Source organism: Bombus pascuorum, chromosome 2 (genome assembly GCF_905332965.1).
Source record: "Bombus pascuorum chromosome 2, iyBomPasc1.1, whole genome shotgun sequence".
NCBI lineage: Eukaryota > Metazoa > Arthropoda > Insecta > Hymenoptera > Apidae > Bombus > Bombus pascuorum.
Genome location: NC_083489.1, coordinates 6838139 through 6866042, shown reverse-complemented (window position 1 = coordinate 6866042; position 27904 = coordinate 6838139). Strand labels below are relative to the sequence as shown.

The following is a 27904-nucleotide window of genomic DNA, read 5'->3' as shown; positions in this document are numbered from 1 at the left end:
TATTACTCAACTCAACTCAATTTGGCTCAATTACTACTTTATTACTTTTCGCTATTTCGTACATTAAATGATTACTTTGGTGTCGTTTGTTTAAACAATTTGGGCGAAGGCTGTGTGTACTTTTTTATGGCTTCATTTGCAAAATACACGAGAGAAATATAATAAATTTATTTTTCTCGATATCCTGACCTCATGTCGCTTGTGACTATAAAGAAGTATTTTAACATAAAACAGATTGGAGAATACGTGATATGCCTGTGATGTTTTGTAAAAGGTGGATATTGAATATTATTCTCAATAAAAAAAAACACTAATAATATTAGCTTAATTGTTATCTTACAATTAATTCATCCTAACCACGGGTCTTCGTATAATATATGACTAACGTTATTAATGGTTTTAAATATAAGATAATATAATATAATATAATATAATATAATATAATATAATATAATATAATATAATATAATATAATATAATATAATATAATATAATATAATATAATATAATATAATATAATATAATATAATATAATATAATATAATATAATATAAGATATAAGATAATATAAGAAGATGACAAGACACATATTTAATCTCAAAATCAAATAAGAAGGTAGTTTTGCATTAAAAATGCATTAAAAATTATACAATTCCATTTAAAACGATGAGAATTTCTCCAAATTCCCCTGACCTTAACCTAGCAATCCATTTTTGTCAATATCTTACAGCTGCCCTTTCTATTTTCTACAATCCTTCAATTTTTTAAACCACTTTCTACAACCTAGTACATCTTTTAAAATCTTTGCGATAGTAGATTAAAATGGGAAATCCTGTAGAACATACGTGTATTTGTTACCACCAGCCTTGAACTTGTTAGCTCATAGAACATTTGCATCCTACTACCAGAAGCCGCATTACGAATAAACCTAGTGGGCCACCATGAGAAGCTCACACTCCATAGCAGGTTAAACTCTCGCGAAACAAGTTCCCTAACGCAAAGTAGCAAGCTCTGTAGCAGCTAGTCTCGTTCCCCCGAAACTTAACTGGAACCACTGCGACTCTACCAAAAATCGATCTCCATGCATACACGTACACGCGGATTTCTGTGTAAGAGTGGATTCAACACGCGGGACTGGGCACGTGCTCGAGGGTTGCATAGGATTGTGCAACCGAGATCAGCCAAATTGAGCGACAGAGAATATAGGATTCCGAATATTCGAAACTTTACACAGAATAATCAAACTTGCTGCGTGTTATGAGACGCCATTTCTTTGCTCGCAACGTAATAACGAAGGAATGGAAAAACATCGTGTACTTTGAGTCCAGGAATCGCTAAGTTAGTTTTTCGATGCTGTATTTTCAGCCAGAAATTCTTATGTCTGTACGCGTCGGAGTCTTTACGCTGTCTCTTTATTTTTCCTCCGTGGAAATTTAGCGTAATTTCGCTCGCACGTTCGGAGGGAGGGAGAGTATTGTTGCCAGAGGAAGTTGGCGACGTAACGGGATTTGCTCCGGGCCCGGGCCGAGAGTCGCGACGTGACCGACCATGGTTGTCTGGGCTCGCATCGCGGACCCTTTGGGAAATCCAGAGTTCACGAGACCAGCAATTTTCTATTGAGGCCGTCGTAAAATACTCTAACGAATGATGCCCCGAAGAAAGTTGTTTATTGAAACTAACGGCTTCCTAAAAAATAGTTTCGCTATTTTTATGTTGTGAACCGACAGCTAGCTGTTTGCACGACAATTTCTTCTTTGTCAGCGCAGCTAACCGTTGTTAGCAGGATTATCTGAATCCGTGGAAATCGGTAAAAGAAGCGGAGAAGCGTTACCAGTTTTGCGTAATCCTGCGTAATTCTACTGTGTTCATTGTCCAATTCGTTCGACCGCTGATTCGAAGTGCAAGCTTGAAATGATAAAACGTTCAGTGGAAAAATATAGGTCAGTCGGGAGCGAGCGCTCGATCGTGCTTACTCTTTGAACCGCTAGCGAGACGAAAGTGGTCGTATTATAGAGAAAAAGGGGAAACTCGTTTCTCTTTGACGTGATTTAAACGCTTTTCGAAGCTTTACCGGGGTTTCAAGCTCGTCCGGTGAACTGTTGGTCCGATCCTGTTTGGTCCCGAGGTTCACTCGGGGGATACACGTTCGGATGGCCACCGTATGAATACAATGGTAAAGACTGTTTCACCTGTTTGATTAAATACGGCGATGGAAATTCGTTGTTTAAATGGATACCGGCTTTTTGGAGATTTGATTCGTTGGATTGGAATTGGAAATACGAGAAAATTTGTGAAAAAAACCCACCGTAAGATAAAGTGGAGAATTAAATAAATATTGTTGGGAGATTTAGTTCTGTTTGTTTAAGCTGTAATTACATTTGAACTGATAGTCGTTGTTTCCGTGAAATTTAAAAGTACAAATTTATCGCTTAGACGTAATAGCGTTGTGTTGAAAACGAAAAAATATATTTTAACAGTGGTACGAATTCTTGCGCCGCGACGAAACAATTGATTCAGTAATGATTATCAGGATCTGGGAAAAAATTGAACAATTCGATAATAATCTTTAATTTTGAAGAAATATAAATGCCCTCCCGTGCTAAAGTTGAATAATTTTTATTATATTTATTTTCGAGATATAGAAAACATATACAGATGATTCTAGTATTAAAGATTCATATTCTGACGTTTATTATTTCTAAAATTTTGTCTTGCATCATGTTACGAAATATTGTTACAAGGCGACCCACTTGCACTAATAAATTTATAATACTTTGATAAAGTTTGTACCACGTGCAACAAACATTGAAAGTACGATACAATTCAATTCGATAGTATATTTTACGAAACATCTTCATTGAGTTTTCAAGTACCATAATTGAAGACTGCACGAAAGGAACAGAATAAGCCACATTTCCTACTTCTCATAGGGAAAAACAGTTTTCAAAATTGTTTCGTTATTCGATTTTGGATTTATTGGCGTTTTGACGTGTTTTTTAGTCCTCCTCAATTTTTTAAAATATTCCTCGTCATAGTATTAAAACATTGCTTGCCTTAATAATTATACCTTTGACTTTCGCAAACCTTCATCAACTTCTATCGTATTAAAATTCTCCTCCTTAATCTAATTTAACGTTACAGTATATTCGACAAAAATGAACTTGCTATGTTGTATTTTCTGTGATATTGCATTCATAACGTTAAACGTCAAAAATTCCTTCGTTGCACATTGTCATCAAGTTACCACTTAAACATGCGAAACATTGAATACGAAAGTACAGATTTAACGAGTTAACATTTTATACAAATCTACTCTATTGTATGACGCAAGAGGCCTTGAATTTTCAAAGGAAAATTGTAAAGAAATAAAATTGACAGAAGCAGAAAGTTTGAGAGTCCTACCAGCGACCTAATTCTTAATTTCCCTTGCTTCTGGCTGGCTGCAAGGGCGTAGAAGATCGACGAAGGGCTGTGAGGCGGAGGAGGGATAGAAGAACAGGTTTTCAGGTCGGTAGGGTACGAGAAGGGCCTCGCCATGAATCGTGACTACCTGACGACGTAGTGCTGGCCCCTTTTACGGTTGGAAAATGGTGAACAGGTGCTCGTAAAAATCTGACGCCTCCGACTTTTCTTGCCTTCCCCTCTTTAGTTGTGCACGGTACAAATTACAGGATCAAGAACCGCGGGTTCTCGTGGACCCTTAATTATCGAGCGCAGAGTCGGTCGTCGAATTTCTTAACAACCTACCGGAATATCCTGCGTGTAGATTCGATTGAGAAAACCAGTATATTGCGTTTAGAGGATAGAATGTTGTGATTATGGGCGTAAATCCACAGAAGATTAGGTTTAATTTACGTGTATGTTTAATAATTCAGCAGTTGAGACGGTAAACGATGTAAATGTTAGAAATTAAAAAGTTTCTAATAGAATAAAAAGGCACATTTCTGTTAATGTTAGCTTCATTCTTTGAAGTATAGATTTTCAGTGTTTATAATCTTCACAGACCTACTAAAGCTAGTAAAAGTACCTTATCTTGTTGCAGTACGAGCTACTGTGTTGTAAATCGTCCGTTCCTTTTTAAGGATAAAACCTAATTTTAGGAATACATTAACATATCTCTCTATAAAATAATACGCAACAGTATAAAAAAGGTTGAAGTATGAGAAAAAAGTAATTCGTAAATTTCAAGAGGACATACGACCCGCCTCGTCCATTATAAAATAATTCTGGGTTTAAAATCTTTTTTCGCAGACAAAGTATATTTGTATTTAATAGTACTATCTTTCATTAATTAAATTAATTGAAATGCGTGCACGATGTAGATATATGAGTATACATCCTGTCATATTAGCTACACATCGCTACTTCGAGTCTCACATGGGCAATTTTTGTAATTACGTTTCAGCATTTATTTCTTTGAATTCAAATTTCCTGCAGGCTGAAACGTTCAAAAACCAAAGTTTAACGATAACTTTCATGCTTATATAACACAGTTTCATGCAAATCGTTTACAGAGTGTAATAAAGTAAAGAACAAATGCAAGGAAACTTTGACACTGCAATGAATACTCGAGTCTATCGAGACTAGGAGACTAACAGAGTTAAAGAAAAGTTGTAAGAAAAGATGCAACGGAGTTACAGAGGTTGAATTCTTTTCGTAACTTTCAAGAAACTTTAGTTTCCAACATTTTGAAAATTACAGACTCATTCTCCACTTCTCTCTGTTTATTCGCTAAAATAACTGAACTGGCTAAAGTATATTAATATATTCTTAAAGTTTAAATTTTATTCTCGGAAAGTAAAGCAAGTAGCTAATGTAATTAGCTTATCATCACATGATCATCTAAATTAAATATCAAAAATATACAATTTTTCACCAAACATGACTTATAACTTATAACTTGTCAAATTTACTTGTGATTTGGAAAATTTTACTGATAATGTTAGCTTGGTCGTGCAAGAGCGCTCAGATATTTATGCAAATTTACATTTTCCAGAACACGTTTGGAAAAGCTAAGTCCTCTAAATATTATAGTAAACACATTACCCTCTGATACTTGCTACATTCTTACACGCTATGCATTGTACATGTATGTATAACACATTCATTTTGTATCTTGAAATCTTCCATAAATGTCCACAGTTTAATAGTCACACTCCGTTCGATACTTACTGTCTCATAATAATTGTATTTAACACAGTATTTCTCACACGCGAACACCATAAATTGCGTTTCGATCACTTTTTACGTCTCTCCAAATTTCGGCCAACTCGCTAAAATTCCCTCGCGATACACAATAAGAAAAGAAGCAACGTCTCAATTTTCTACGTGTAAATTATTAGCCCGAATCAAAACTCGTTATTTGCGTATTCTGAATCGGTAGTTGGGAACGTGGAATCGCACATTGGCCACTTAATCATTATAATTCACGGACACGATCGGTAGCGACGTTAATCACCGCGTACTTACATCTCCACAAACATACACCCCGACCGATTGACAGTTTATTGACGGTTATTATCGCGTGAGTTTAACAAGAGCAACTAAGGCGTATTTCCACATAGCGAAAGCAAGAGAGATGTATTCGCACGTGCAGCTTTTTTGGACACGCGACATCCGCCGTTTTCTCCAGCTGGAAGTTTGCTTGAATTTCAGGTCGTCGCACCGGGCTCATTATCCTGTTCCACAAGTATCCTGATTTATCCCGCGGTTCTGAATAATTCCAACGATGATACTGGCGTGAAACCTGCAAGGTGTTCTAAGAGTGATTCACTTTCAGGTTCACTTCCATCGTTTCTTTCTCTTCCTTTTACGGTTTTTGAAAATGAATATATTTGGTGATACGGAAAGTTTTTCTGTGAAAGGGATGAAAGTTCGGAGAAAATTTGGGAAAGGATGTGGGAAATGAAGGATCGTTGAACGTGAATTTTAATTAATATTCTTCTTACACGTTTGTCAGATATTATCAAATTCTGATATGCGGTGACTACAAAAGGTGTTTGTACGCCATTGTATTTATTATAGGACTGATTAAATATATTCAAGCGATAACGGTAGGATCTGTTAAGAAAATGCTTCACTGGAAGACAATCATGAAAATTTCAGTTCACTGTAAGTCCCTGACGAAATCAAATTGTATTAAAATTGTATTGAATTGTATTATGAGGACAGATTGTAATTATATTAATATTCATTGTATATTAACTAGCTTAAAGAATAACCTAAAGGAATTAAAATAATTTATTTAGTTTTGTTTAATTCCGATTTAGTATCTGAAGAAATAAAGTACGTTATATCAAAAAAATGTTATGTAAAAGCTTTATAAAATTAAGAAATTATCTTGAAGGAAACGACCAAGAATTAAAGAGAAGAAATACGTTCCTTGTATACAAGTATCCAAAGTACTTCAATTGTTCCATTATGATATATATCACAATCGCACTTCTGAGTTTGTTTATATACATATCTCAGAAACACTCGATTATTCTTCAGAACTTGTTACAGCCTCCAGTCATCCACAAAACATATTCGATGTACATACACGAACCATGTAATTTGACATTTTCCAGAATTTACGATAAAAACAATTGCAAATTATCCACCGGTTTTTGTTATTCGAAAAATGACAATTTTTCGACAAAGTATACGCAACGTATATTTTACGGTTTCTCGTATAATTCCTCTCATCATTAAAATCCTGTCGTTAACAAATTTCTTCGGTAAAAAGATTTCTCCGAGTACGTCGTTTCCGCAACCCCTGTATTTTAGCGCGCAAGAAAAAGACGTGAACTCATACTTAGAGATTTGTGTATCAAATGGAACTATAGTGATGTGTGTGCGTGCGTGTGTGTGTACCTAAGAGAGAGTACATTATGCTTGCCGACCTGTTGCTACCCCTCCTCCGTTCCTACCGCTTCTCAACCCTCCATGGCCATCCCTTCGGTGAATCACCCTCTGTTAGAAAATGGCGAAGCTCTCGCTTCGTTCAGCTCAATGTTCTATATTCTATCTCGACCTCTGTCTGTCCCCTCTTTTCTTGCTTTTCTTTTGCACGAGGTTACATTGGTCCAGGCGCCAACGATACTACACCACCCACGATGTGTTCACGCGGCTTTCTGGCCCTTACCTTTCATTCTTCTTCCTGTTCCGTTTCCTGTTCCGTGAAAATGATGGGCGATGAAAGAGAAGGGAGTTTGGGTTTTTAATTTCGCTAATTTTTGGTTGAGCTCGGATGTTCTTTTTCGGTGATATTTTATCCATCGTCATTTTTAGAATATTTACATACATATTTAAAAAGCAAGAGAATTTTCTTTCATTTTAAGAAATATAGAAATTTGTGGAAACGATTGTTTATTCGTTAATTTATTAAAAAATTATATATAAAAATTTATTAAAAAATTAACAAAGTTGAAGCAGTGATTATTTTTCGTTCCTTAATTTTTTAACTAATTAAGTTTTTGATGATCATATATGTCGCGTTTCGAGTAACTGTGTTATCCTTAATATTTTATATAGATATTACGTTGTCCGGAAAGTTTCTTTCGTTTTATAAGGAAATGATAGACGCACAATGTTTTTTGTTTTATATTAGTTCATTGAATTATGCACGAACGTAATAATAGAAATATAACGAAATGGATCATACCTAATTTAATAAAATAATATAAAACAGAAATTGTCGATCATCTATTATCGTCTTATGAAACGAAAGAAACTTTTTGGACAACCTAATACATGATTTTCTTTGACCTTGTAGCCTGTCTTATGTATATTTCTGTGGAAATATGTGAGTTGTAATTTTTGAACTATCAGTAAAATGGAAGACAAAAAAAAGATACTTCCTTTTCTTGATAAACCATATAGTTTCTTAATTAGCTTCTCATTTCTTTGAGGATTTTTACATATATCGTGTCTGAAATATATCTTCATTAATTGGCACTAGCTGACTATTAAATGTACGAAATTACTTAAACGATACTATTCAAATACTTTAATTGGTATTGCTAGTAGTATACATATGCAATTTTTCTTTTCTGTTTATTTTTCAATTTCCACCATTTTCTGGAATATTATCTGTAATATAAGAAACTTTGTTGTGGATTAATTTCATAGATATTAAAGCAATTATTTCTATTTTAATCTATTCACCTTTCTTTTGAATTTCATTTTAATGTCAAATTAACCTGTTATTTCTGTGTAGTTTCTTTTCTCCTGCAACTGACGAAAGATATTTTCATATTTCGTTCTTCACGTTCATTTCGCTGTTAGTGTTTCCTCGTTCCTATTTTACTAAACGTGGCTATCAAATTTCCTTTTACTGCATGTGTTCCTATTGACCCTTTGATACCACGATCCATAGGCATAAGTGTGCAGAGAGATTAACGATGAAAAGTTGATTTCGATAGCCAGATACTGGCATCTGCTTTTCCCTATATCTTTCGATTCACCGACTAGGAAAATGATGAACGAAGCGAAACGTCACATCGTTCGTTATTAAAACGTTCGCATAGCCTGTATGTCATATATTGTCTATGGTGAATTTTCCATTCAACTCATTGCAATTTTCAGTACATGTAAAATAAATAACAACGTAAAACTGAATGAAAAGTCGGTGTCAACTATTACGTTAATTAATTAAAAAAGGGTATTAAAGGTTATACAAAAAGTCGCAATGAAAATTATTAAAAATCGTGCAACATGTAACGCGTGAATAGGGTAAAATATCTAATTCAGAGTGAAGAATAGCATTGCGATCGTTATTTTTTAGCATTTGGAATCTACCTTCTAGTTAGATAATCATAGCTTTCCATAAAACTAAAAAATTTTCTTTAAAATGTATCGTTGCACTAACTTTGACATCACTTAAAAATGTTCACAAAGGAAGAATTTGGAGAAGATTGTTGTAATAATTCTGCTCCATACCTTAGTAGAAATTTCTTAAAAAATTTCACAAGAAAATTTTACCTAGTTTCAAATTTCTATCTATTCGAATCTCTTGCTTCCAATGTTCTTCATATTTTCTATGAATATAATTTTTCAAGAAATATCTAATCGCGTTCTAAATATAAGCCATCTTTTCTTATAACTTTAGAACACCAATGTAACCCTAAGAAGCTATAATTTTTATAATTTTGATAACATAATCCTTAAATTTTTTGTAAAACATTCATCAAATGTAATGTTCGTGTTATTTTTCAGCCTCGGGAGGGGGAGGTTCGATGTTGGTCCCTCCCGTGGCCCAAAGTGGGACTGGGGATCGTCCCGTGGGCGACACGGGTGCCCGGGCCCAACAGTCCGGCCCTGCCGCGGCAGCAACCCTATGGCCCTTAGCACCTGCACAGTCCAATCAGGTTCCGAACCAGCAGTCTCAGGGTATTCCACCTCTGGCCGCCACCCCCGCGCCGACTCACAACCAAGGTACGCTATTTACCTTGTATTAAACACTGAACAATTATTTTTTACTTTTTTATCCAAACGACTGAGAAACACTTTGAAATATATGCCACTTTACAAAACGATAATCAGTTTGGGTTTAATGAACGTTAACGATCTGAAATTTTCTGTCGATGAATCATTTATCAAGGGAAAGAAAATTGAGATTTAAGAAAAAAGATTATGTCATGAATATTGTACAATACGATAACAATGAGGATATTTTAGAATAAACATTTTTATGAGAAAAATATCGCAATATAAGGTAGGTAGATCAAATGGTCTAACTGAAAATTTTACAAGTAATTTTATAAAGTTTTATAAAGTAATATTTTCCACCCTTGATATTCATATACGTTTGAACGTAATAACGTTGTTTAGACTGTGAAAGAAGCGTCTCATACGGAAGTAAAATTTCAAACTGTAGAATGAGATAACATATAAAATTCCTCGAGAAAAAGAAATTCTTCTGTTTGTTAGACAAATTCTTCTGGCAATATCTCGATTTGCAATGTTCCTATAAAGTTAAAACGTTCTTATTTGCTTTATGCAAATTAATTATTTCTAAGTAATAAAAATATTATAACTTCAGATGGAAAAATATTTATTTTGTAGTATTTAATCATAAAATATGCAATATATTTATTTAATTTAATATTTGATACGAATGGTGTAATATTCTCTGTTATAAAATATCTTTATTTGATTTAATATTTAATATCGATAATTTAATATTTTTATAGAAATTAAATGTTCTGCTTTTTTAATTGAATTTTTAATATTTACGTGTAAATCATTTGTTTTGAGATCTCCAAAAATGAAAAAAGAATCGATATGAAAAAAATAAAATATTTTCTAACAAAAAGAGTATAGTATCTATAAAATTTATTTAATAAGGCGTGGCAATATCTATCATACCTCTACGTAAATACATATATACGCAAATACAGCTTTTTCTCGATAGTACAGAATCTTATCTATAAGATGCGTCTTCCTTGTTATAAATTAAATTGGTTTTGAAGCAATTGTTAAATCTAATTTTCATTATCTTATTATTACCCAGTGTGATATAAATATCAGTATTTTAACAAATGGCTTGATGTATTAATTGGCAAACAAACGTTGATAAATGACTGTTTTCCAGTTAAAAAGTACTATATTTCTTATTAAGTTTATCGTCAAGTATATATGTATTTACGGATGTCGATCTTATCATCGAGAGAAATACTTTTAACAATCAACCAACGTAGCTAGAATATTAGATTACTTACTTAACAAAAATCGGTAATAATTATAAGTCATAATTTGAATTATTTATTCAGATATGGTTTGTCATTCATAATTAAACTGTAATGTAGTTTTATATAATATTACGACATTACGGGTAATGTTAAAGATTATCCTCGTAAATGATTGAAATTGTTGGATTATAGAAATTGTCATTATATTGCAAAATATATATTTGCCGAATTTAAAAAGCCTGAAATATTAATGTAATAAATTTCGAGCATCAGCATCGCAGGAAATCACGAAAAGCTTGCTGCACAAAGTACAAATTATAATCCCAAATTCGATAATAACGCAAAATGTCTGATTCGATGTATCGTAAAGTTTTTAATTCATAAAACTTATTATTACACTTTCATACTTGCAATGTGCAATTCATTCGTGTACGTATTATTACATAATTCATGTTTTTGCGAATGAAAAATTAAAGAAGGAAGAAAAAAAATAATTTCCCTTGAATAAAATTTACAACTCGTATTTAAATCATTTCCATTTAAAATATCACGATATTCGAGTTATTTTCCGATCCGAAAATTTATAACGAATCATTAATTAAAGATTAACGGAAATTTCATATTGATTTTCCTGATAAATTTTTATTACACATTGCAGGAAAAAATTAGCATCTTCAAAACGTAATATTTATTTAAAATAAACAAAATTTTATCCTCTCCCTTAACCCTATTTTCTTAATTTCGTAATCGAATCTCCGGTTATAGCTGCATCGCAGTGGTTGGTACAAGCCGAAATAGCTCAGTTGGGAGAGCGTTAGACTGAAGATCTAAATGTCCCCGGTTCAATCCCGGGTTTCGGCAAGTGGTTTTTTTTTTCTTGTAGTTACGTAATTTTACAGGCAGATCACTATAAGTAGAGTTTAGAAAGCAAGACTCTCAACAGCCGAAATAGCTCAGTTGGGAGAGCGTTAGACTGAAGATCTAAATGTCCCCGGTTCAATCCCGGGTTTCGGCAATGTGGAATTTTTTTTTTTTAATTTTATATTTTAACGTTTATTATGACGAACCCTATCTATGTTTTAATTTAATGGTTGTATTTTTTTATTACAACATTTTTTATTATTTAATTTTTACTCCGAGTAATATATGTGCATCAATTTCTCGATTCCATTACAGAAGTATATGGTTCATCCTCAATTCTTCAGAAGCAAATGTCTTATTTCTATAAATTAATTTATTGTACGAGAATAGCATAAATACCAATAAATACTAAGGTAAATTTAAAAAATTATATTCGTAACATCACCAGTTTTCTCTACATTTCATTTTATGGAATCGATCAATATTGCTCCTGAACGACTCATATATTTTCTGTTAAATCTTTTGGACCCTTCTGTTTGACTAATTTATTTGTTTACCTATAATTTGATTGTTCGTTGGATGATTGAAAACCGTAGCAAAATTAAAAAATTCTGCACAGTACACAGAGAATTTGTTTAACGAGTTTGTTTAACTTTTCCATAAATAAAATTTTATTTGTTTAAGGCAAAAGAAATGAAGATTGATTATACTTTTTTATTTTGCCGCAAAAATTAGATATCGACGATTGTTATTAATAGTCTGCTTGGTATATTAACATATTGTTGATTGGATGGTATTCTATGCAAAAAAATTTTATTTTAACGCGCAACATCGACTATTCTATGCAAAAATTTTATTTTATTTTGTGACGTGTCACCGGTTATTGTATGCAAAATTTTTTTATTTTATTTTTAGTCCTATCAGCGGCTATTTTATGCAGAAATTAATATGTGCCACCGGCAACAACGCTTGCGCATGAATGCTTGATTTTACTCGTGATCTATCAACAATGTGTTAATACAATCACTTGTTAATAAAACGAAATATAACAGTTTTATTTATAGAAATTTCCGTTATAGAACATTGTATACAAATTTGAAATGTTATGAGTACGTTGATGATATGTACTTTTTAGAGCTTTACAACTTACGATAAGGGATTTACACATATCTTGTTACTATGTATTTTGGTATTATAACTTACTATCATAATTGTACAACTCACAGCCTACAACTTCCTACTACGCTTTACTATTTAATTAATTTCTTATGAAACTGTTTCTATCGGAAAGCGACTGCTCTTAATACGAACACGAATGTTAAAATGAATTACGAATATTTTTACACGTTCAAATTTTATGATATGTCAGATTCTAGTCGAGTTGCAACTTCGTTAAACCATCCCTATTTCGAATTAAGAATCTTTCTCTATATCTACATTGTTTTCCTTCCTTATTCCATTCATCCGTGCAATCCGTCAAATTTTGTTTAACCTCTGAATAAGATCGATAAAATTCACAACTCTTTCTAAAGCGACAATTAGCAATGGAGAAACTCGATTATTTACAACGATGTAGCTAAACCGTTAAAAGTAATTCTCTTCCGCTTATCGAATCGAGATGCACGGTTGTCGTTCAACGACCACGATCCACGCTGTAAAAAATAACTTCTCCGTCTGAATGGTGTTACAGGTGTGAGTCGTTACGGGCTATACTCGTTATTCCCAGGGGGTGGCGGGGGCAGTTACGTGGCTGCCACTCCCACCACCCCTGGACCACCCACACCTGCACGAGCTTACCACGCGACAACACACAAGGGTAAGTTTACAACGATTTCTACTTTATTTTACTTCTCCTCTCCCTTTCTGTCTGTCTCTTTTTATTCTACCTTTTGTCGCAAATCGAGTCTTCTCGCCTATCATTTACTCTCGCGATTGATCTCCTTACAACTTGCTCCGCGAGATTTATTTTCAGCTCGTAGCAACCCTTTCGATACATGATAGTCGATATATTATTATCGCGTGCGGTTCGATTGGAATAGGATGAAAATAGCTCGGATGGGATATTTCAGCGAGGCAATACTTTATCACTTTTGTTTAAATTTAGCAGATGGGAAAGTTACAGGAATTGTAAGAAGTTTTCGCTGACTTCGCGGTGGGTGGCTGTCGTGCTCCGTTGGATTATTGTTAATGGGAGAAAGTAGTCTAATTTCAGATTGCGATGGATGGATCGGATGATCCGAGGAATATAAATATTGAAATTTCTTTTTTATTTCTTTCGTAATCGCAACTGCGTTTGTGATAGCGAGTATCGTGCTGTTGACACGTTGTTGTAATGCGTTTTACGTGGTAGAAAGAACTAATATAATTAGGAATTCTGATATTTGAATCGAAGAAATGATAATATTGACACTTTCCAATTCTTTTTGGAATTGTGACTATAGTTTGGAAATATTCCGTATAGAAACTTCAATTGGAATTTTACTACGCTTAGTGTAAAGTATTTATTCCATTTCAGTCATTAAATTGATATTGGAAGTATTATCAGATTCTAAAGTTGTTTAATTGTGCGATAGATGATATCGTGATTAGTGTATTTCGAAAGTTAGAAAATAAGTGCATGCTTAAAATTGCATTAAAGAATATGACAGAATTTCTACCACTTTGTAAATACATTAGTACAATGAATATATGAAAACACGATCTATTGGTGGATAGCAATTTTGTTATTTTTTTGACACTTGAACCAAATCAATTTTTCTCCGATCTCTTAATTTTCAATTTTTCATCGTTCAATTTTTTCTTATAAATATTAATATATACATTGCGTATTATGAAAACATTTCATTGTTACGATACCGAGAGACTTCCTGACGTAACAAATATTTGAGAAATATGATCATTGTAATTCTTCGCGTGATATTTTGTTTTAAATATATGAATATAATACGATGAATGATAATATAAAATAATAATATAATCATCGATAACAATATAAATTTCCATTAAATTATATGCATGCAATGCACTACGTTCTAATCAGAATCCATTACCCTAATGATGTATTACCTGTATTATATTACGTTACCCGATATTCTGTGGTTTATAAACACATAATATTCAGATATATATTCCAGTACCCTAAATAATAATACAGCAATATCGTAGTTAAATCAAAATATCATTTTTCTTTTTTAAATAAAATAGTCCAATACAGTAGAAATTAAGATAAAGATGATATTTATCTGTATCTTCTGTAATCAAGATGTATCTTGCTTCTCATCTTTTAGTTGCATTAACCACTGACACAGGTTATTAAGTACACAAAATTAAATATTTAAAATTATTAAAAATATTTTCAACAATTTAATAACCCTTACATCAGGTTATTAATATTATTACCAACAACAATGATTCTTATTTGAAGAAGCAAGAGTTGTCCGATATTTTTATTTTTCTCTAAATATTTTAGTACTTATACATTTTCAGGTTGCTATCAAATTTTACCAATATAATCGCGATCGTCGTTTTTATCATAGCGTCAATGAAATTTTAAAAGTATTTTCTTATATCCGTGAAAGTTTCCTACGATAAGAATTCCAATACTTTTGCGACTATGTGTGCATTTACTAATTTCTAAATTATAATGCAATTACATAGCGAGTTAATAAATAATAAGGAAATTAAATAAAAGCATACACGAGAAGAATATTTTGGCTAATAAAGCTACATATACCATGTTGATGGACTGTGTCTCTTGTCGATCAAAATATTCATGGGATTATTCTGATTCACCAATGTTTTCCTTTGTCTATCTTTTTTTTCCCTTAATTTGACCTTTCCAAGAACTGCTCTTCATACTACGCTTCCTAGAATACTGGCCCTATTATCGTCTGCTACGATAGTTCGTGTATCGTAGTTGCGTAAACTTGTCGTGAAAATTCGGATATTTACGGAATCCATCGGCCTAGACCGTCGACACTTTGTTCATTGTTCGTGATCAGTCGGACTCACGCGGCTGCTGTGATTGGTTGTCTAATGTCTGTGCTCTTGTGTTTATGCTGCTAGGGAACTGTGCTTCCGGTAGACGCGCTCCACGAGCATCCCTCTTTCCTGATCTATCGTATGTGTAACTTTACTTTGATTTCTTCACTGTTTAAGTCGCCTTTCTAATTCTATTGATTTGTTAATCGTGTTTTTAAATTGTAATATAAGGAGGATATACTTTATTATTTCGGCAAACAAGCAAAATGTTATTTTTCGAATATTTTAAGCTACTGCAATGTACAGTGGCTACGAAAATATTGACGCGACCTTTTTTTTTTTAATCAGGTTTTATGTATACATGTCGCTTCCATAATACACAATTTTGTGGTTGTATGGAAGCGACGACACGAAATTTAACATTATTTGAATCTAATTAATTAGTACGTAAATACCACAATAAAGTATATGAAAGTGTATAAAACAATACATTTTATATACATTTTATATGTATGTAACAGAGGATGTTTTTAACTAATATTTTCTAGTAAACAATATTACGATTATTGATGATGCCCATACTAGAGTAATTTATTAATATCGATGCTACTATTATTACTCGAACTACGAATATTAACAATATCGATATTAGAGTAATGGAATCATTAATTAATGTTACTGAAATAATAATATACTAATTAGAAGCTATGAAAATTGAATTTCTTAATTTAACTGGATGTTAAATTAAAGTAATTTTTGTTCTAATGGTTATGAATAATATTAAAAGGTTCCAGACAATTTCACGTATCTAATAATCCTTGTTTTTGTCTAATGAAATACCAATATTAAATCAAATTTTAATACTTGAGACTCTTAAAGCAGCGAAATAGAAAGCTTGCGGGTTTTTCAAACGATCCTTACGTGTCTTTTACCGTACCATATCTTCAATCAATCGTAGAACAAGAAAGATACCATTCATTAAGTGCTAAAATCATGCGTGTAAGACGGAAAATTCAACACCACTGATTTACATATACAATAGAACTCCGTTTATCTCAGATTTATGCAAAGTAAATTTTAGTCTGTCTCTGATTAAATGAACTCATTTAAACATGGACTTTATATTGATACGAATTCCAGTTGTATCAACTGTTTGCCTCACAATAAGATCACGTAAATAGAGTTCTATCTTTAAATATAACTCATCAAAATGTTAAAGTCATCAATACGTTAATTCATCCTTTTTATAATATCCGAAAATTAACAAATTAATTTTCTTATTTTCACCATTAGATATCAAATAGCATGATATATTTTTATTTGAAATATTACGAAAGAAACAGTAAGACATAGACTTTTATTTTAATTTCTCTACATTTTTTTAGATACTTCGATACAGTCGTCAAATCGTTGATAGATAATTCGCTGCTTTAAACGCGTATTTTGTTAAAAGAAACACCAACGTTTCGACTTGAATACTGAAACTGAATAAAAGGCCAATCGATTAATATTTATCTGAAAAATTCTTTGTCTATGAGTCGAATCGATTTAGATTCATCTATGACATTGCAACTCATTGCAAAGATTAAGATTCAAATAAAAACACGCGAGGTTCTCTATAATCAAAGTGTGCATTATATGTCTATATTTTATCTGTGAAAAGATTTATACGTATATATATATATGTAAAAATGTACTTGCAAACTTCATGAGCATAATATGAACCTAATATGATAACATAAGAAAAGGGAATACATACATAATACATAGTATTCAAAAACAACGTCTGGCATTTAGAAAAAGTAATAAGCTTCTGTCTATGATTTGTTTCTTTAGTTACATTCAGTTTGGATTTCCACGTACATCGGCGTTCATTTTCCAGCACTGAAAATTACCATAATAATCGACTTCCTCAAATCATTGCGATAGAATTCGTGCATATATCACCCGTTATTATTGACTTTCATCGTTCGTAAAATTCTGAAATTACGCAACTCGCGTAAAGTTTGTGGTCGTTCAACCAGTTTATACGAAACGCTGCTCCCGCCATAACTGTGCGCATGTTTTGCTGAACGCGCGAATACATATTTTTCTCCTCGAATACCTGTGTTCCCCGCGACTTGCTTCTGTTTCGGATAGCTTTTCAAACCTTACGAAAATTTCTCTTCGTCGGTGTTCTTTGCGCCGCCTCCGCGAAATCAACATCGTTTGCATTATACGTTTTTATTCGTCTTTTTGCCCAGTGTTTTTCCATTTCACGTGAACATTCAGCGTCAATTTACAACGCGTGACTCACCTGAGCTTAAACAACCGGTATTTAGTGCCTCGTGCCGAAAATTTTGCATCGAATTAGAGAATTATTGATGATGCGGTATATTAGAGCTTTTGAGAACAATGGATGCAAATAAATGGTTTCATTAGTCTCGTAAAATAGATGGAAAGGTATTAATAAACATAAGCTTGCGGGTTGTTTATTTATGGGGTAATTTGATATGGTGGAGTGGTTTTAGTTTGGTTTGGTATAATTGCAGATATTTTAGAATACTTGTTCCTAAGAGCTTGATAAGTTAACGAAGTATTACAAACGGAAGAAGATCGTAAAAATATGTAGAAAATGCGAGAATGAGAAATGCACAGTTTTTAACGTTTAATAGGTTGTCGAAATATTTATAGGTATATCATTTTTTAACTATGCGTTAATTTCGTTTAATACACGTATGCATTGATTATTTTAATTAGAATTTTTAATGGTGCAAAATGGTATCTACATACAGATTAAAAAAAGAAAAACTGTGCATTGCGGAAATTATATTATGGTTTCAGGTTTTGCAATGTTTTCTATTCCTTAATGTATTTTATTAATTAATTAAATTCTACGCGGGTTTATATGTATATTAGGTTGTCCGGAAAGTTTCTTTCGTTTTGTAAGGAAATAATAGACGCACAATGGTTTTTGTTTTATATTAGTTTACGGAATTACGCACGAACATAATAATAGAAATAGAACGAAATAGATCATACCTAATTCGATAATATAATATAAAACAGAAATTGTTGTTCGTCTATTATCAGCTTGTGAAAAGAAAGAAACTTTTCGGACAACCTAATACATATTCAATTTCCGAAGAAGCTGCATTTTGCTCCCAATATTTTCAAAGGCGTTTTTAGGTATTCTTCGAAAATATATTTGCAATATAATTCTTCCTCTCGAAGCAACTCATCTACGTTATAATTAGGAAATTTGAAGAGACGTGAACGTGAAGCAGAAATGAGAAAGACATCAGACAAGCTAAAAGAGGAACATACGTGTGTTACACATAACATGTAACGTCCTTCAAAGAATTTTTCAATTCTACGTAGAATGAACAATTCTTATAAACCTGAAATAATGAAATTAATCATCGAGAAAGTGTATCGAACCTTGCAGAAATTATTTCAATCTAGCACGTGTTATTTCGACGAAACCATTGATGAACGTATCAAGTACTTTTTATGTACTATGCTGAAAAAAGTGATCGTATTTATACATAAAGTTCTTACATTATAAATGTATTATTTATCGAGATACATGAGATCTTGATCGCCAGTTGCTGAAAGCTCAAACTTGGAAATTACGTCTTTCAAGAAAACCATGTACATGGAAACACGTTTCAATATCTGATTAATAAAGTGAAGATCTTATGTTCATTGATGACTATCGTATCATCTGCACCTTACATACCGTACGTGCATAAAACATTTGAAATTTCATTAACACTGTAAAACATGGCATTACAAGAAAATTAAAAAAAAAAGAACGTTCAATTATTTTAAACTGTCAGAGTGATATAATACTTACACTTCAAGTTCCATTCTTATCCAATTCCAATTTTATTCAATATTTTAAACGTTACTGTATATCGTAACCATACTAGAGCCTAGCGATATAATCATGTTGAACCAAAAACACGCAGTGTCTGGAATACGTCGTTTGAGATGCCTCGAGAAAACCGATAATTATCAAGCGAATGCGGGCGTCGCGCCGGTATCGAGCCGAGAAACGAAGGAGTCGATGGTTTCCGGGGAAATAAATTCGAGACGCGAGGCCAGCTGTGTTCCGGTCGCGACGCCTGGTATGGCAGCCTCGATACGTCGATGCTCGAGGAAGCTCGAGAGAGTCTTCAAACACGTGCGTGGCAATAATTTGTCCGTTGAGATGCGATCTAAATGAAATAATACGCGCGGGGCATTAATGATTGTCGGACGCGGACTACGCATCACCTGCTGCAGCTGCATACGAATAATGGGAAATTTCGACGAGGAAATTAAGGCTGACCGAGGGAAACGCTCTCGATTGTGCGAACGTACAAATTCGCCCGGTCATTTGTATTTGTTTTTGTTCGCTTTACATTTGAAGACGGGAAGATTTTTTGTGATAATTGTGTTCGACCTTAGGCCAGTTAGAGATAATACGTTTATCGTATGTGTAGCATCGTATACAGCTATTTTTGAAATTTTTTAATTTCGGTCAATTGTAAAATTTTATTAAAATGTAAAAATTCGTTATGTATTTTTGTTACAAAAGAAAAAAAATACAAAATACAAAAATAATACAAAATACAAAAAAAAATACAAAAAGAATTGTTAATTATATTAATGCATACGTTCCTGAATAATAATTTCAAATTATTTCCATTTCTTATTGAAACAACGATTTGAAATATTTTTTCTAGAAACGCAAGAAATTTGGAAATTTTTCATTACGCAAAATATTTATTTTTAATCAGCAAATAAATTAAAATAATTTTGTAGCAAGTTGGAAATAAATTACTGTGCGTGTACCAACAACATAATTACACAATTGATAAAGAAAGAATGAATTATGAAAATGGTTATCTTCACGAGTAATGGTAGAATTAATTAAATTTTGGTAAACGAGGTCAGTTACATTTAAATAAAACGCGCTGGTATTTCATTTGCATCTATATTGTCTTTCGTTTTTATTTTGAATTATGAAGAAGCAGTAAAGGATTCCATTTTTGCAGTGAGGCAATTAATATACGAAAAAGAAGAGACGAGTATACCTAGATTGTCTGAAACAGGCAGCAAATTTATTTAACTTGACTAACAAATGCAAGGTAATGATTTTTCTTGCATTTTCTTGCGATGAAGAGAAAAATATCAGGAAACAAATGTCATTTCAATTTCAATTTAATTTTTGATATTTCAACATTTGCTTCTATAGATACGATTCATTTAAAATTTCCTCTGTTTTTATGTTTGCAGTTGCGTTTCATGTTTGTTTTTCATTAATTTTCCAATTATATATTTTATTTGAAAACGAAATTACATTCAAATATATTGCATCGAAAATGTAAACTTCGGTAATTAAAATTTTTATGACACAGTAGCGTTATTTTATTACGAGAGTAAGAGCAATTGAATTTTCGTCTCTATATAATTATTTTATTTTGAAGATTTTCGGAATTTTAGACGAATGCCTTCTAGATTCGATATCCTCGTATCATTTAAAATAAACATTAAATTTATTTTTGTTTCATCCATATACATAAATTGGTTTGTCGTATCGAAGCAAAGTAACTCGAATAGTAAACTTAAATTGCTTTGTTTTTATTGATCATATATCCGGAATGTTCTTGCACGATTGATCTAACATCGTTAATGAAATCTTACGAGTTAGAAATTTGAAGTTACAAGTTACAAAATACCGCTACGAATAAATTCTCTTACATAAATTGATAATTATACAAATAAAATTTTGCTCGTAAATTTTACAAATTAGATTTATCGATTTTTCTAAACGATGTAACATTATGAAATTGGAAAAGAGAAATCTACAACTTACTACTTCTAACTTCCCGCATGACTAATCTTAATAATTTTCATACCGTGTAAGCGCACCTAGGATTATAAAACTAAGAAATTTACAAACAGCGGTTGATCGATTAACCTGTTAACCAATTCTTTAACCAGAAACTTGTATAATTACCTACAGAAGTAAATGCTGACGAACACAATTTCAACACGATATATTTCCAACAGACACGAATCAACGAGTCGATTATTAAAAAATAAGATACCTGCGAATAAACAGATTTTCACAATCGAAAGATCGAAAATCCAAGCGACCAGTTGACTCGTCTCCGTCTGATTCGTCTTTTAAGAATCTCCACCTCGCTATTATCCAAAAACTAACTAGAAAAATATCGCTCTACACCCCGAAAACATGTTTCGAATCGCCTAATTAAAACTGTACTAATTAGATCAGAGAGCAATGGCGAGTCGCGGGCGAAAAATCGTAATCGTACCGTGGCTGGCTACCTGGCGAAGTCGTTTTGTGGAGGGGGCCCCTCGGCATTTTTTCTCACCTCGAAAGCTGCCCCCGTCGGCGGGACTGGCCTTTCACGGGGCCCCCTCCTTGCTCGCACAATGGCGCAATTATGCAATTAAAGCGGGTGAATGAGGTGGGCCCGGTGGTGGGCAGGACGCGGGGAGGACGAAAAAGTCTCGGCCAAATAGAATTCCATCGTAACGTGCGCGTTCTCTGTGTATTCTGGCCGGTTCGTCGTGCTGCGCGAGCGAGAAAGATCGCGAATTCTACGCGAGAATAGCGAAGGAAAAAGACAGAAAGGCCGAAAAGAAGTGGACAGAAGAGCGAGCGAAGAAAGGGAAGGGGGTGGAGAGGTGGTAAGGGTGGCGAGCCGCGTCTTTCTACTTTCTACCTCCTTCGCTCGCCCCTAACGACCTCATTGTTCGAGGTGTAATCCAAAACGCCGTTCGCGAGGACCGTGCGTCCGCGCGACTGAAAGAAAGCAAAAGAAATTAAAGACGAACTTTTTGGAGGCAGTGAGAGAAAGAGAGGAAGCAGAGACGCGTGGTTGGGGGAGAAAAAGAAAAAGAGAGCGATGAGCTGGTACGTAGAACGTACCGGCAGAAACACCTTAGATGCCGATCGATTCCTCTTTAACGCCGTGGCCCCTTGTCTAAAATCGAATCTCGAGCCGCGGGCGAGATTTCGATTATCCCCGCCCGCCATGCAAATCCACGCGAACAAGCTGGCCCGCCTCGCGTGGCGCGAACGCGCCCGAGTCCGCGCCACGCTTTCCGTCCGCGCTAACCGCTCGAATCCCAAATGAATACGCGAATTTAGTCGAGGGTGGATGGTATCGGGGCTGGCCTTTGGGTTATGGGTAGTTGATGATCTTTTGGGATGGGTTGGAAGGGCTATAGTTATGGCGAATTCCTGTTATGACGAAATGTCATTCCGATGATTACGTCGGAATAATCAGATATGCAAATTACAGAGGAGGAATATGATAAAGTGGTAATTTGCTGTTTTTTTACGGATGAACGGTTTCAAAATTGCGCACATTGTCGATTAATTCCAATTCATTAAACATGTATTGCTTCAGCCTCCTCGTGACTTTTCTGAAAAGCTTATGTATATCGGAAATTTTTGGATTTAATAAATTACTTTTGACGATATTGAAATAAATTTATAAAACGTGCAAAGGGAATTAGATATGTTATGAATATAAATTTAAGGATGTAAATTGACTGCCTTTATTTTCGAATCGTTGTTTTATTAAGTAGATGACTGACTAACGTACAGTTTGACTTGAAAATTCCTTTCGTAACGTTTTAGTTCATAGAAACGAATATCTAGTAATCGCTTTTTAAATATTCTGAAAGTTATATAAAACTACATATCTAATCTCTAAAAGAACTCAGATATTTACAATTCTTATACTTTTCATACGTATACATCTAAGATGTAAATATTTTAAGTTGCAATTCTCAATTTCAAATTCAGTTGAAAATAAACTCTTACACTCCGTAATCGCATGCTACGATACTCCAAAGAAAATCATTTCTCGTTCGTTTTATGCAAGAGGTAGAACTGCAAGTTCAGCGAAAAAAGAAATTGCAAATTTATGTGAAACAAGTACGGGTTATGCGACTAGAATCTGCAACATATCGGAAGCTCGTATTACTTGTACTTCTTGTTTATCAATTAAGATTTGCATGACAATCAATACTGTAACATTGAAAACACATATTTAATTTTTCCCTTTAATTAAAACGCTTCAAACACTTTCTACCGCGTCATAAATTAAATAAAGACAACTGTCTACTAGTTTATTCGTCTCGAAATGTCACTCCACTTGTTTCACTTACTCTAATTAAAGAGTAGATGATATAAATTGCGGCTTTCTTTTTCGATTATACGAGAGACAGATAATCAAAGGTTTCGATTTCCATCTGTGCCTTGTAAGTTGTAAGTCTACGGCAAAGAATTGTTCATTAATAATTCGTACGTTTCGTTTTTCTTTCATGCTGCGGATGGTCAGCAGAACGAACAGGTGAGTGCAATATTCAGAAGTATCATCGCCCAGAATTGCTAGGGTGAGATATATCTGTTTGACAACTGGTACGATGGAATAGATTAATTTGCAGATTAGTATCGTTGTTGTACGTAACATGGTATACTAGATAATACACTTATATAAATCAAATATAGTTACTCCAAATACAGCGTAACATTAAGGAAACTAGGTCATACGATGGATGTTTCAACATTGATAAATGAAATATTATACGTGTCGTTTCATTCATATTATCCTGTTTTCTAAGAGACAATCAACGAAAATGAAATAAATTAGCTGCATCGTATACTCGAAACGGTTCAAAGATTACATCGAAAGACAGAAGGATACAATAGCCGATGAACGATCGGAATTATTTCAACTCCATTCATCCACAAAGAAGTTGAAACTCTTAAAAGAGCAGTATCGCTCGTTCGAAATGCACTCTGTCACCTAACTTCCAATTGTTCAAAGGTCTCTCAGACCAATAACCGGAAGATCGTCAGAGGATTCCATCGTCATCGGGACAAAACAACCTGCGAGTCTCTGCGAATCGAGACGATTTGTTCCAAAGTGTCGCTGTATCATCCCCAAAGCAAAAATACCGCCCGGCACAAGGATAAAAAGCGAATCGGTGCTCTTCCCTTCGCCCTGCTCGCTTTTCGCCCTCTCTCCCCAGTTCTCTGGCCACTATCTGTCTCTCTTCCGTTCACGGCGGCGAGTGTCGCGTCCGATTTAAATGAATTTGCATAGATTTTCCATTTATCCGTCTGGCCGGTCGTTTATTGCATATTTATCGAAAGTGGCGAAGAACTAATGCGATAAATTTCAATAAGCCCACCGGGTAACGCGTCACACGCCGACTTTAATATTCATACGCGGGTACACAGAGGCTTTGGACGATCGTTCGCGAAATCAGGAAATGCAACAAACCGTCTACAGGCGAAGCAGCACTGGCTGAGAGAGCCTTTCGAAACGTGGAGGCGCGAACGATCCTTGTCGTGAGAGGGCTCGATGCCTGATTTACGATCCAAGTCACAAGTCGAGCTGCTAGACGTTTTGCGCTCGCTGGACTGCGTTCCTTCGTGATTTTTCATTCGGCGTATACCACGCCTCGTGCTTCTTTGCCTATTGCTGGAAACGATGAGAGAGATTCTGCCTCGATGGAATTTCGTTGATGAATTGGCTTGAGAATTAACGACGAGTGTCGTTCGTTTGGTTCTTTTTTATGTCGATAAGATGCAATGGAATTAATACGACGTTGATTCAGCGTGGTCATAAAGGGCTCGATTCAAATGCTTCAATGCTTTATGCTTTAATTCCAATTGTGTAATTACTTGATTTCACGCTACGAATCTTCTCAAAATGACAATTTTTAGTTCCCTCTTTTTCTGCAATTACTAAGTACAGTGTACATGCCAGTGTAGACATTTGTAGAATTGCAAAGTGGGGGATACATATTTATATTGAATATTCTACCTTGAATATTTTGTATATTTTTGCATATGATGTGCATTCCGTACATTTTTGAATATTTAAATTTCTATTGAATATAGAAAGATCCACGATCTATTAATAGTAGATATGTATATCCTGCACCATTAATAATTTGTCCTGCTCTACATTATTACGAAATTTTAATAATAAAGATAATTTCTATATTTTAGTGCTAATTGTACAGATTAAAAATTACATGTGAACAAGTTGGAAGTTATAAATAGCGAAATAGTTCTCGATAACAATTTTACTGCTTCTAATATATCGAAAGGAAAAAATCGAGAAATCCACGAAAATTATAAAATGTTTCAAATAGACTACCCATTTTTATCCTTTTAGGATCGAATTTTTCTTTTAGCCTTTGAGAAGAATAGTTTTTTCGTATCAATTATAAGTAATAAAGAAACATCTTCTCGAATGATCTTGTAAAGAGTGCATAATATACAAAAAATTTGGGACCACTTTTATCAAAAGCGAATAAATTCATCGTTTAGTTAATTGATAACTCGTTAAAATATAATTTTGCGTGCACGTAACATCGATCGTGCGAGGATCAAATATGTAGAAGTATCCAAAATGCGTATAATATGCACAAATATATAAAACATCGAAAACAGACGCTCTTTGTAACGTTTGATACGTGAAACAACAATATACTTGGATTGCATTTCTGAATATTCATCAAAATATGAATTTGTATATAAATAGTGGAAGCCTACTTGCAAATAATACTCGAAACGGTTGCTGCGGTAAGGCACAACCAGGCATTTCCACTTTACAGCAATTTCAACGAACCAATAAAAAATAAAACTGAAAATCAAGTACTTTTTAAATGATGCTATAAATCCACAATCAATTGATTACTCGTAATAATAAACTTTCGCACTTTTTGAATGTGAAACTTTCCAATACGAAACTTCTTTCTCTCTTAATAAATGCGATTTGAATATTTGGAACTGCCACTTTGTTGTTGGTGCTAATTCTTTATTCATCAAATTTTTCACTTTGATCCTTCTTATTTTCCTGAGAGATTACAATATATAAATTTTCCACGAGACTGAACACAGATATGCTATTGTCACTGTGGAAACAATTCGCAATTTGTGCACATTCTATGTACAATCGTATCGGGAAAATAATTGACTGGGATCAAAGTGACTATTGTGACTCTGAAAGCGGCCCAGTTCCGATTAGGGAGCCAGAGAAGGAGTAAATCGATTAATCGTCGGATTCTGTAGTTTCAGAGAGCGTGTTTTCCGCGGCCGTTGGAGTTGGGGTGGGTGGCTACACCTGGGGTGCTCCCACGCCACCCCCTGGCTCACCCTACAGTCCCGTGCCTGTGACGCAGCTCGAGTTGCTGGCCAAGAATTTGGCTAGTTTGGCTCCTCCGGGTCAACAAGCGCTTAGCCTTCAAGGTGTTGGTGTGAACGTAGGCAGCTTGCATCACGCTCAGCACACACAGCACACCCAGCACACGCAACATACACTAAATCTGACTGGTCTTCATCATCTTCATCATGGTGAGTGTTTTTTTTTCTTTTTACTATAAATTATAGAAGAGATATATTGTTTGGAATTAAATTAAGTTGTTAATTAATTAAGTTGTTAATTTGAAATGAATAACGTGATGCATGAATTTTCTAATCTTCATAATTTTTATTATGGTGAGTTTTTTTTTATTATAAAGTATGAAGAGATCTTCTTTTTCTCATCGTTTAGAATTAAATTAGGAATTAGATTAGTTGTAAGTTGCAAGAAACAAATAATCTGATTGATAAGTTTTTCGTTAGGATTATTCTGGATTGCTCTTTGTGGAGTAATTGAAGAACGTTTAGGTATTTTTTTGGTAGAAAATGAATAAACTTGCAATTGATTTGAGTACGTTCTCGAGAGTATTTTTATTAATAACGATACATTTATAATAATTTGTTAAAAAATACCAGGTGCTCTAGAAAAGGTTATTATGTCGCGTGCAAATCTACTTTGAAAATATAAGATATGTATGAATTATGCTAGATACCGTCGTATATTATTTTATATATCGAATTAAAAATCTTAAATGTTTTCGACTCGTTAACCTTTAAACCATCGAGATCATGCTGGTTTGCGCAAAGTTACTTTTAATCCAACTGTGAGAAACATTAATGGTCTCGTGATGCAATTTGATTTTAATCTTAATTTCACGTTTTCAGAATTAAATGTTGTTAAGGGCAAATAATATACAGAGCACTTTATTTATCTCGGCTACTTTATCATCGTTTATCATTGTTACTGTTAAAAATGAAAAATAGAAGGGGATGAACACGACAGTTAGTAATTTTCCTTCCACAATACATTTTCTCTCCAAATTTTAGAGTTATCACTCATCTAGAGTTATTTTCTCATACGCCGTTGTAAAACATGACGAATAAAAAGGTTGATACAATAGAGAAAGTAATTTGTATTAGTATATTATCAGTAAATATTAATTAAAATGAGATAGAACTTTAAAAAGTAGTAGGAAGTAATCTAGCAAGTAGTTCTAAA

General features: G+C 33.7%; 1 protein-coding gene and 2 non-coding genes across 5 annotated transcripts in view; all 3 read left to right on the top strand.

Moving 5' to 3' along the window:
* LOC132916274 (uncharacterized) overlaps positions 1-27904 on the top strand; it is a 349285-nt gene that overhangs the window by 231957 nt on the left and 89424 nt on the right. For all 3 annotated transcript variants that reach the window (XM_060976131.1, XM_060976132.1, XM_060976130.1), the window contains 3 exons: positions 9199-9417; positions 13225-13350; positions 26617-26898. In XM_060976131.1, the coding sequence (XP_060832114.1) occupies positions 9219-9417; positions 13225-13350; positions 26617-26898 (607 nt within the window). In that variant the 5' untranslated portion in view covers positions 9199-9218. The remainder of the gene's footprint in view (positions 1-9198; positions 9418-13224; positions 13351-26616; positions 26899-27904) is intronic.
* On the top strand, positions 11462-11534 carry Trnaf-gaa (transfer RNA phenylalanine (anticodon GAA)). The gene has a single exon. It is a non-coding gene; the product is annotated as a tRNA-Phe (tRNA).
* On the top strand, positions 11616-11688 carry Trnaf-gaa (transfer RNA phenylalanine (anticodon GAA)). The gene has a single exon. It is a non-coding gene; the product is annotated as a tRNA-Phe (tRNA).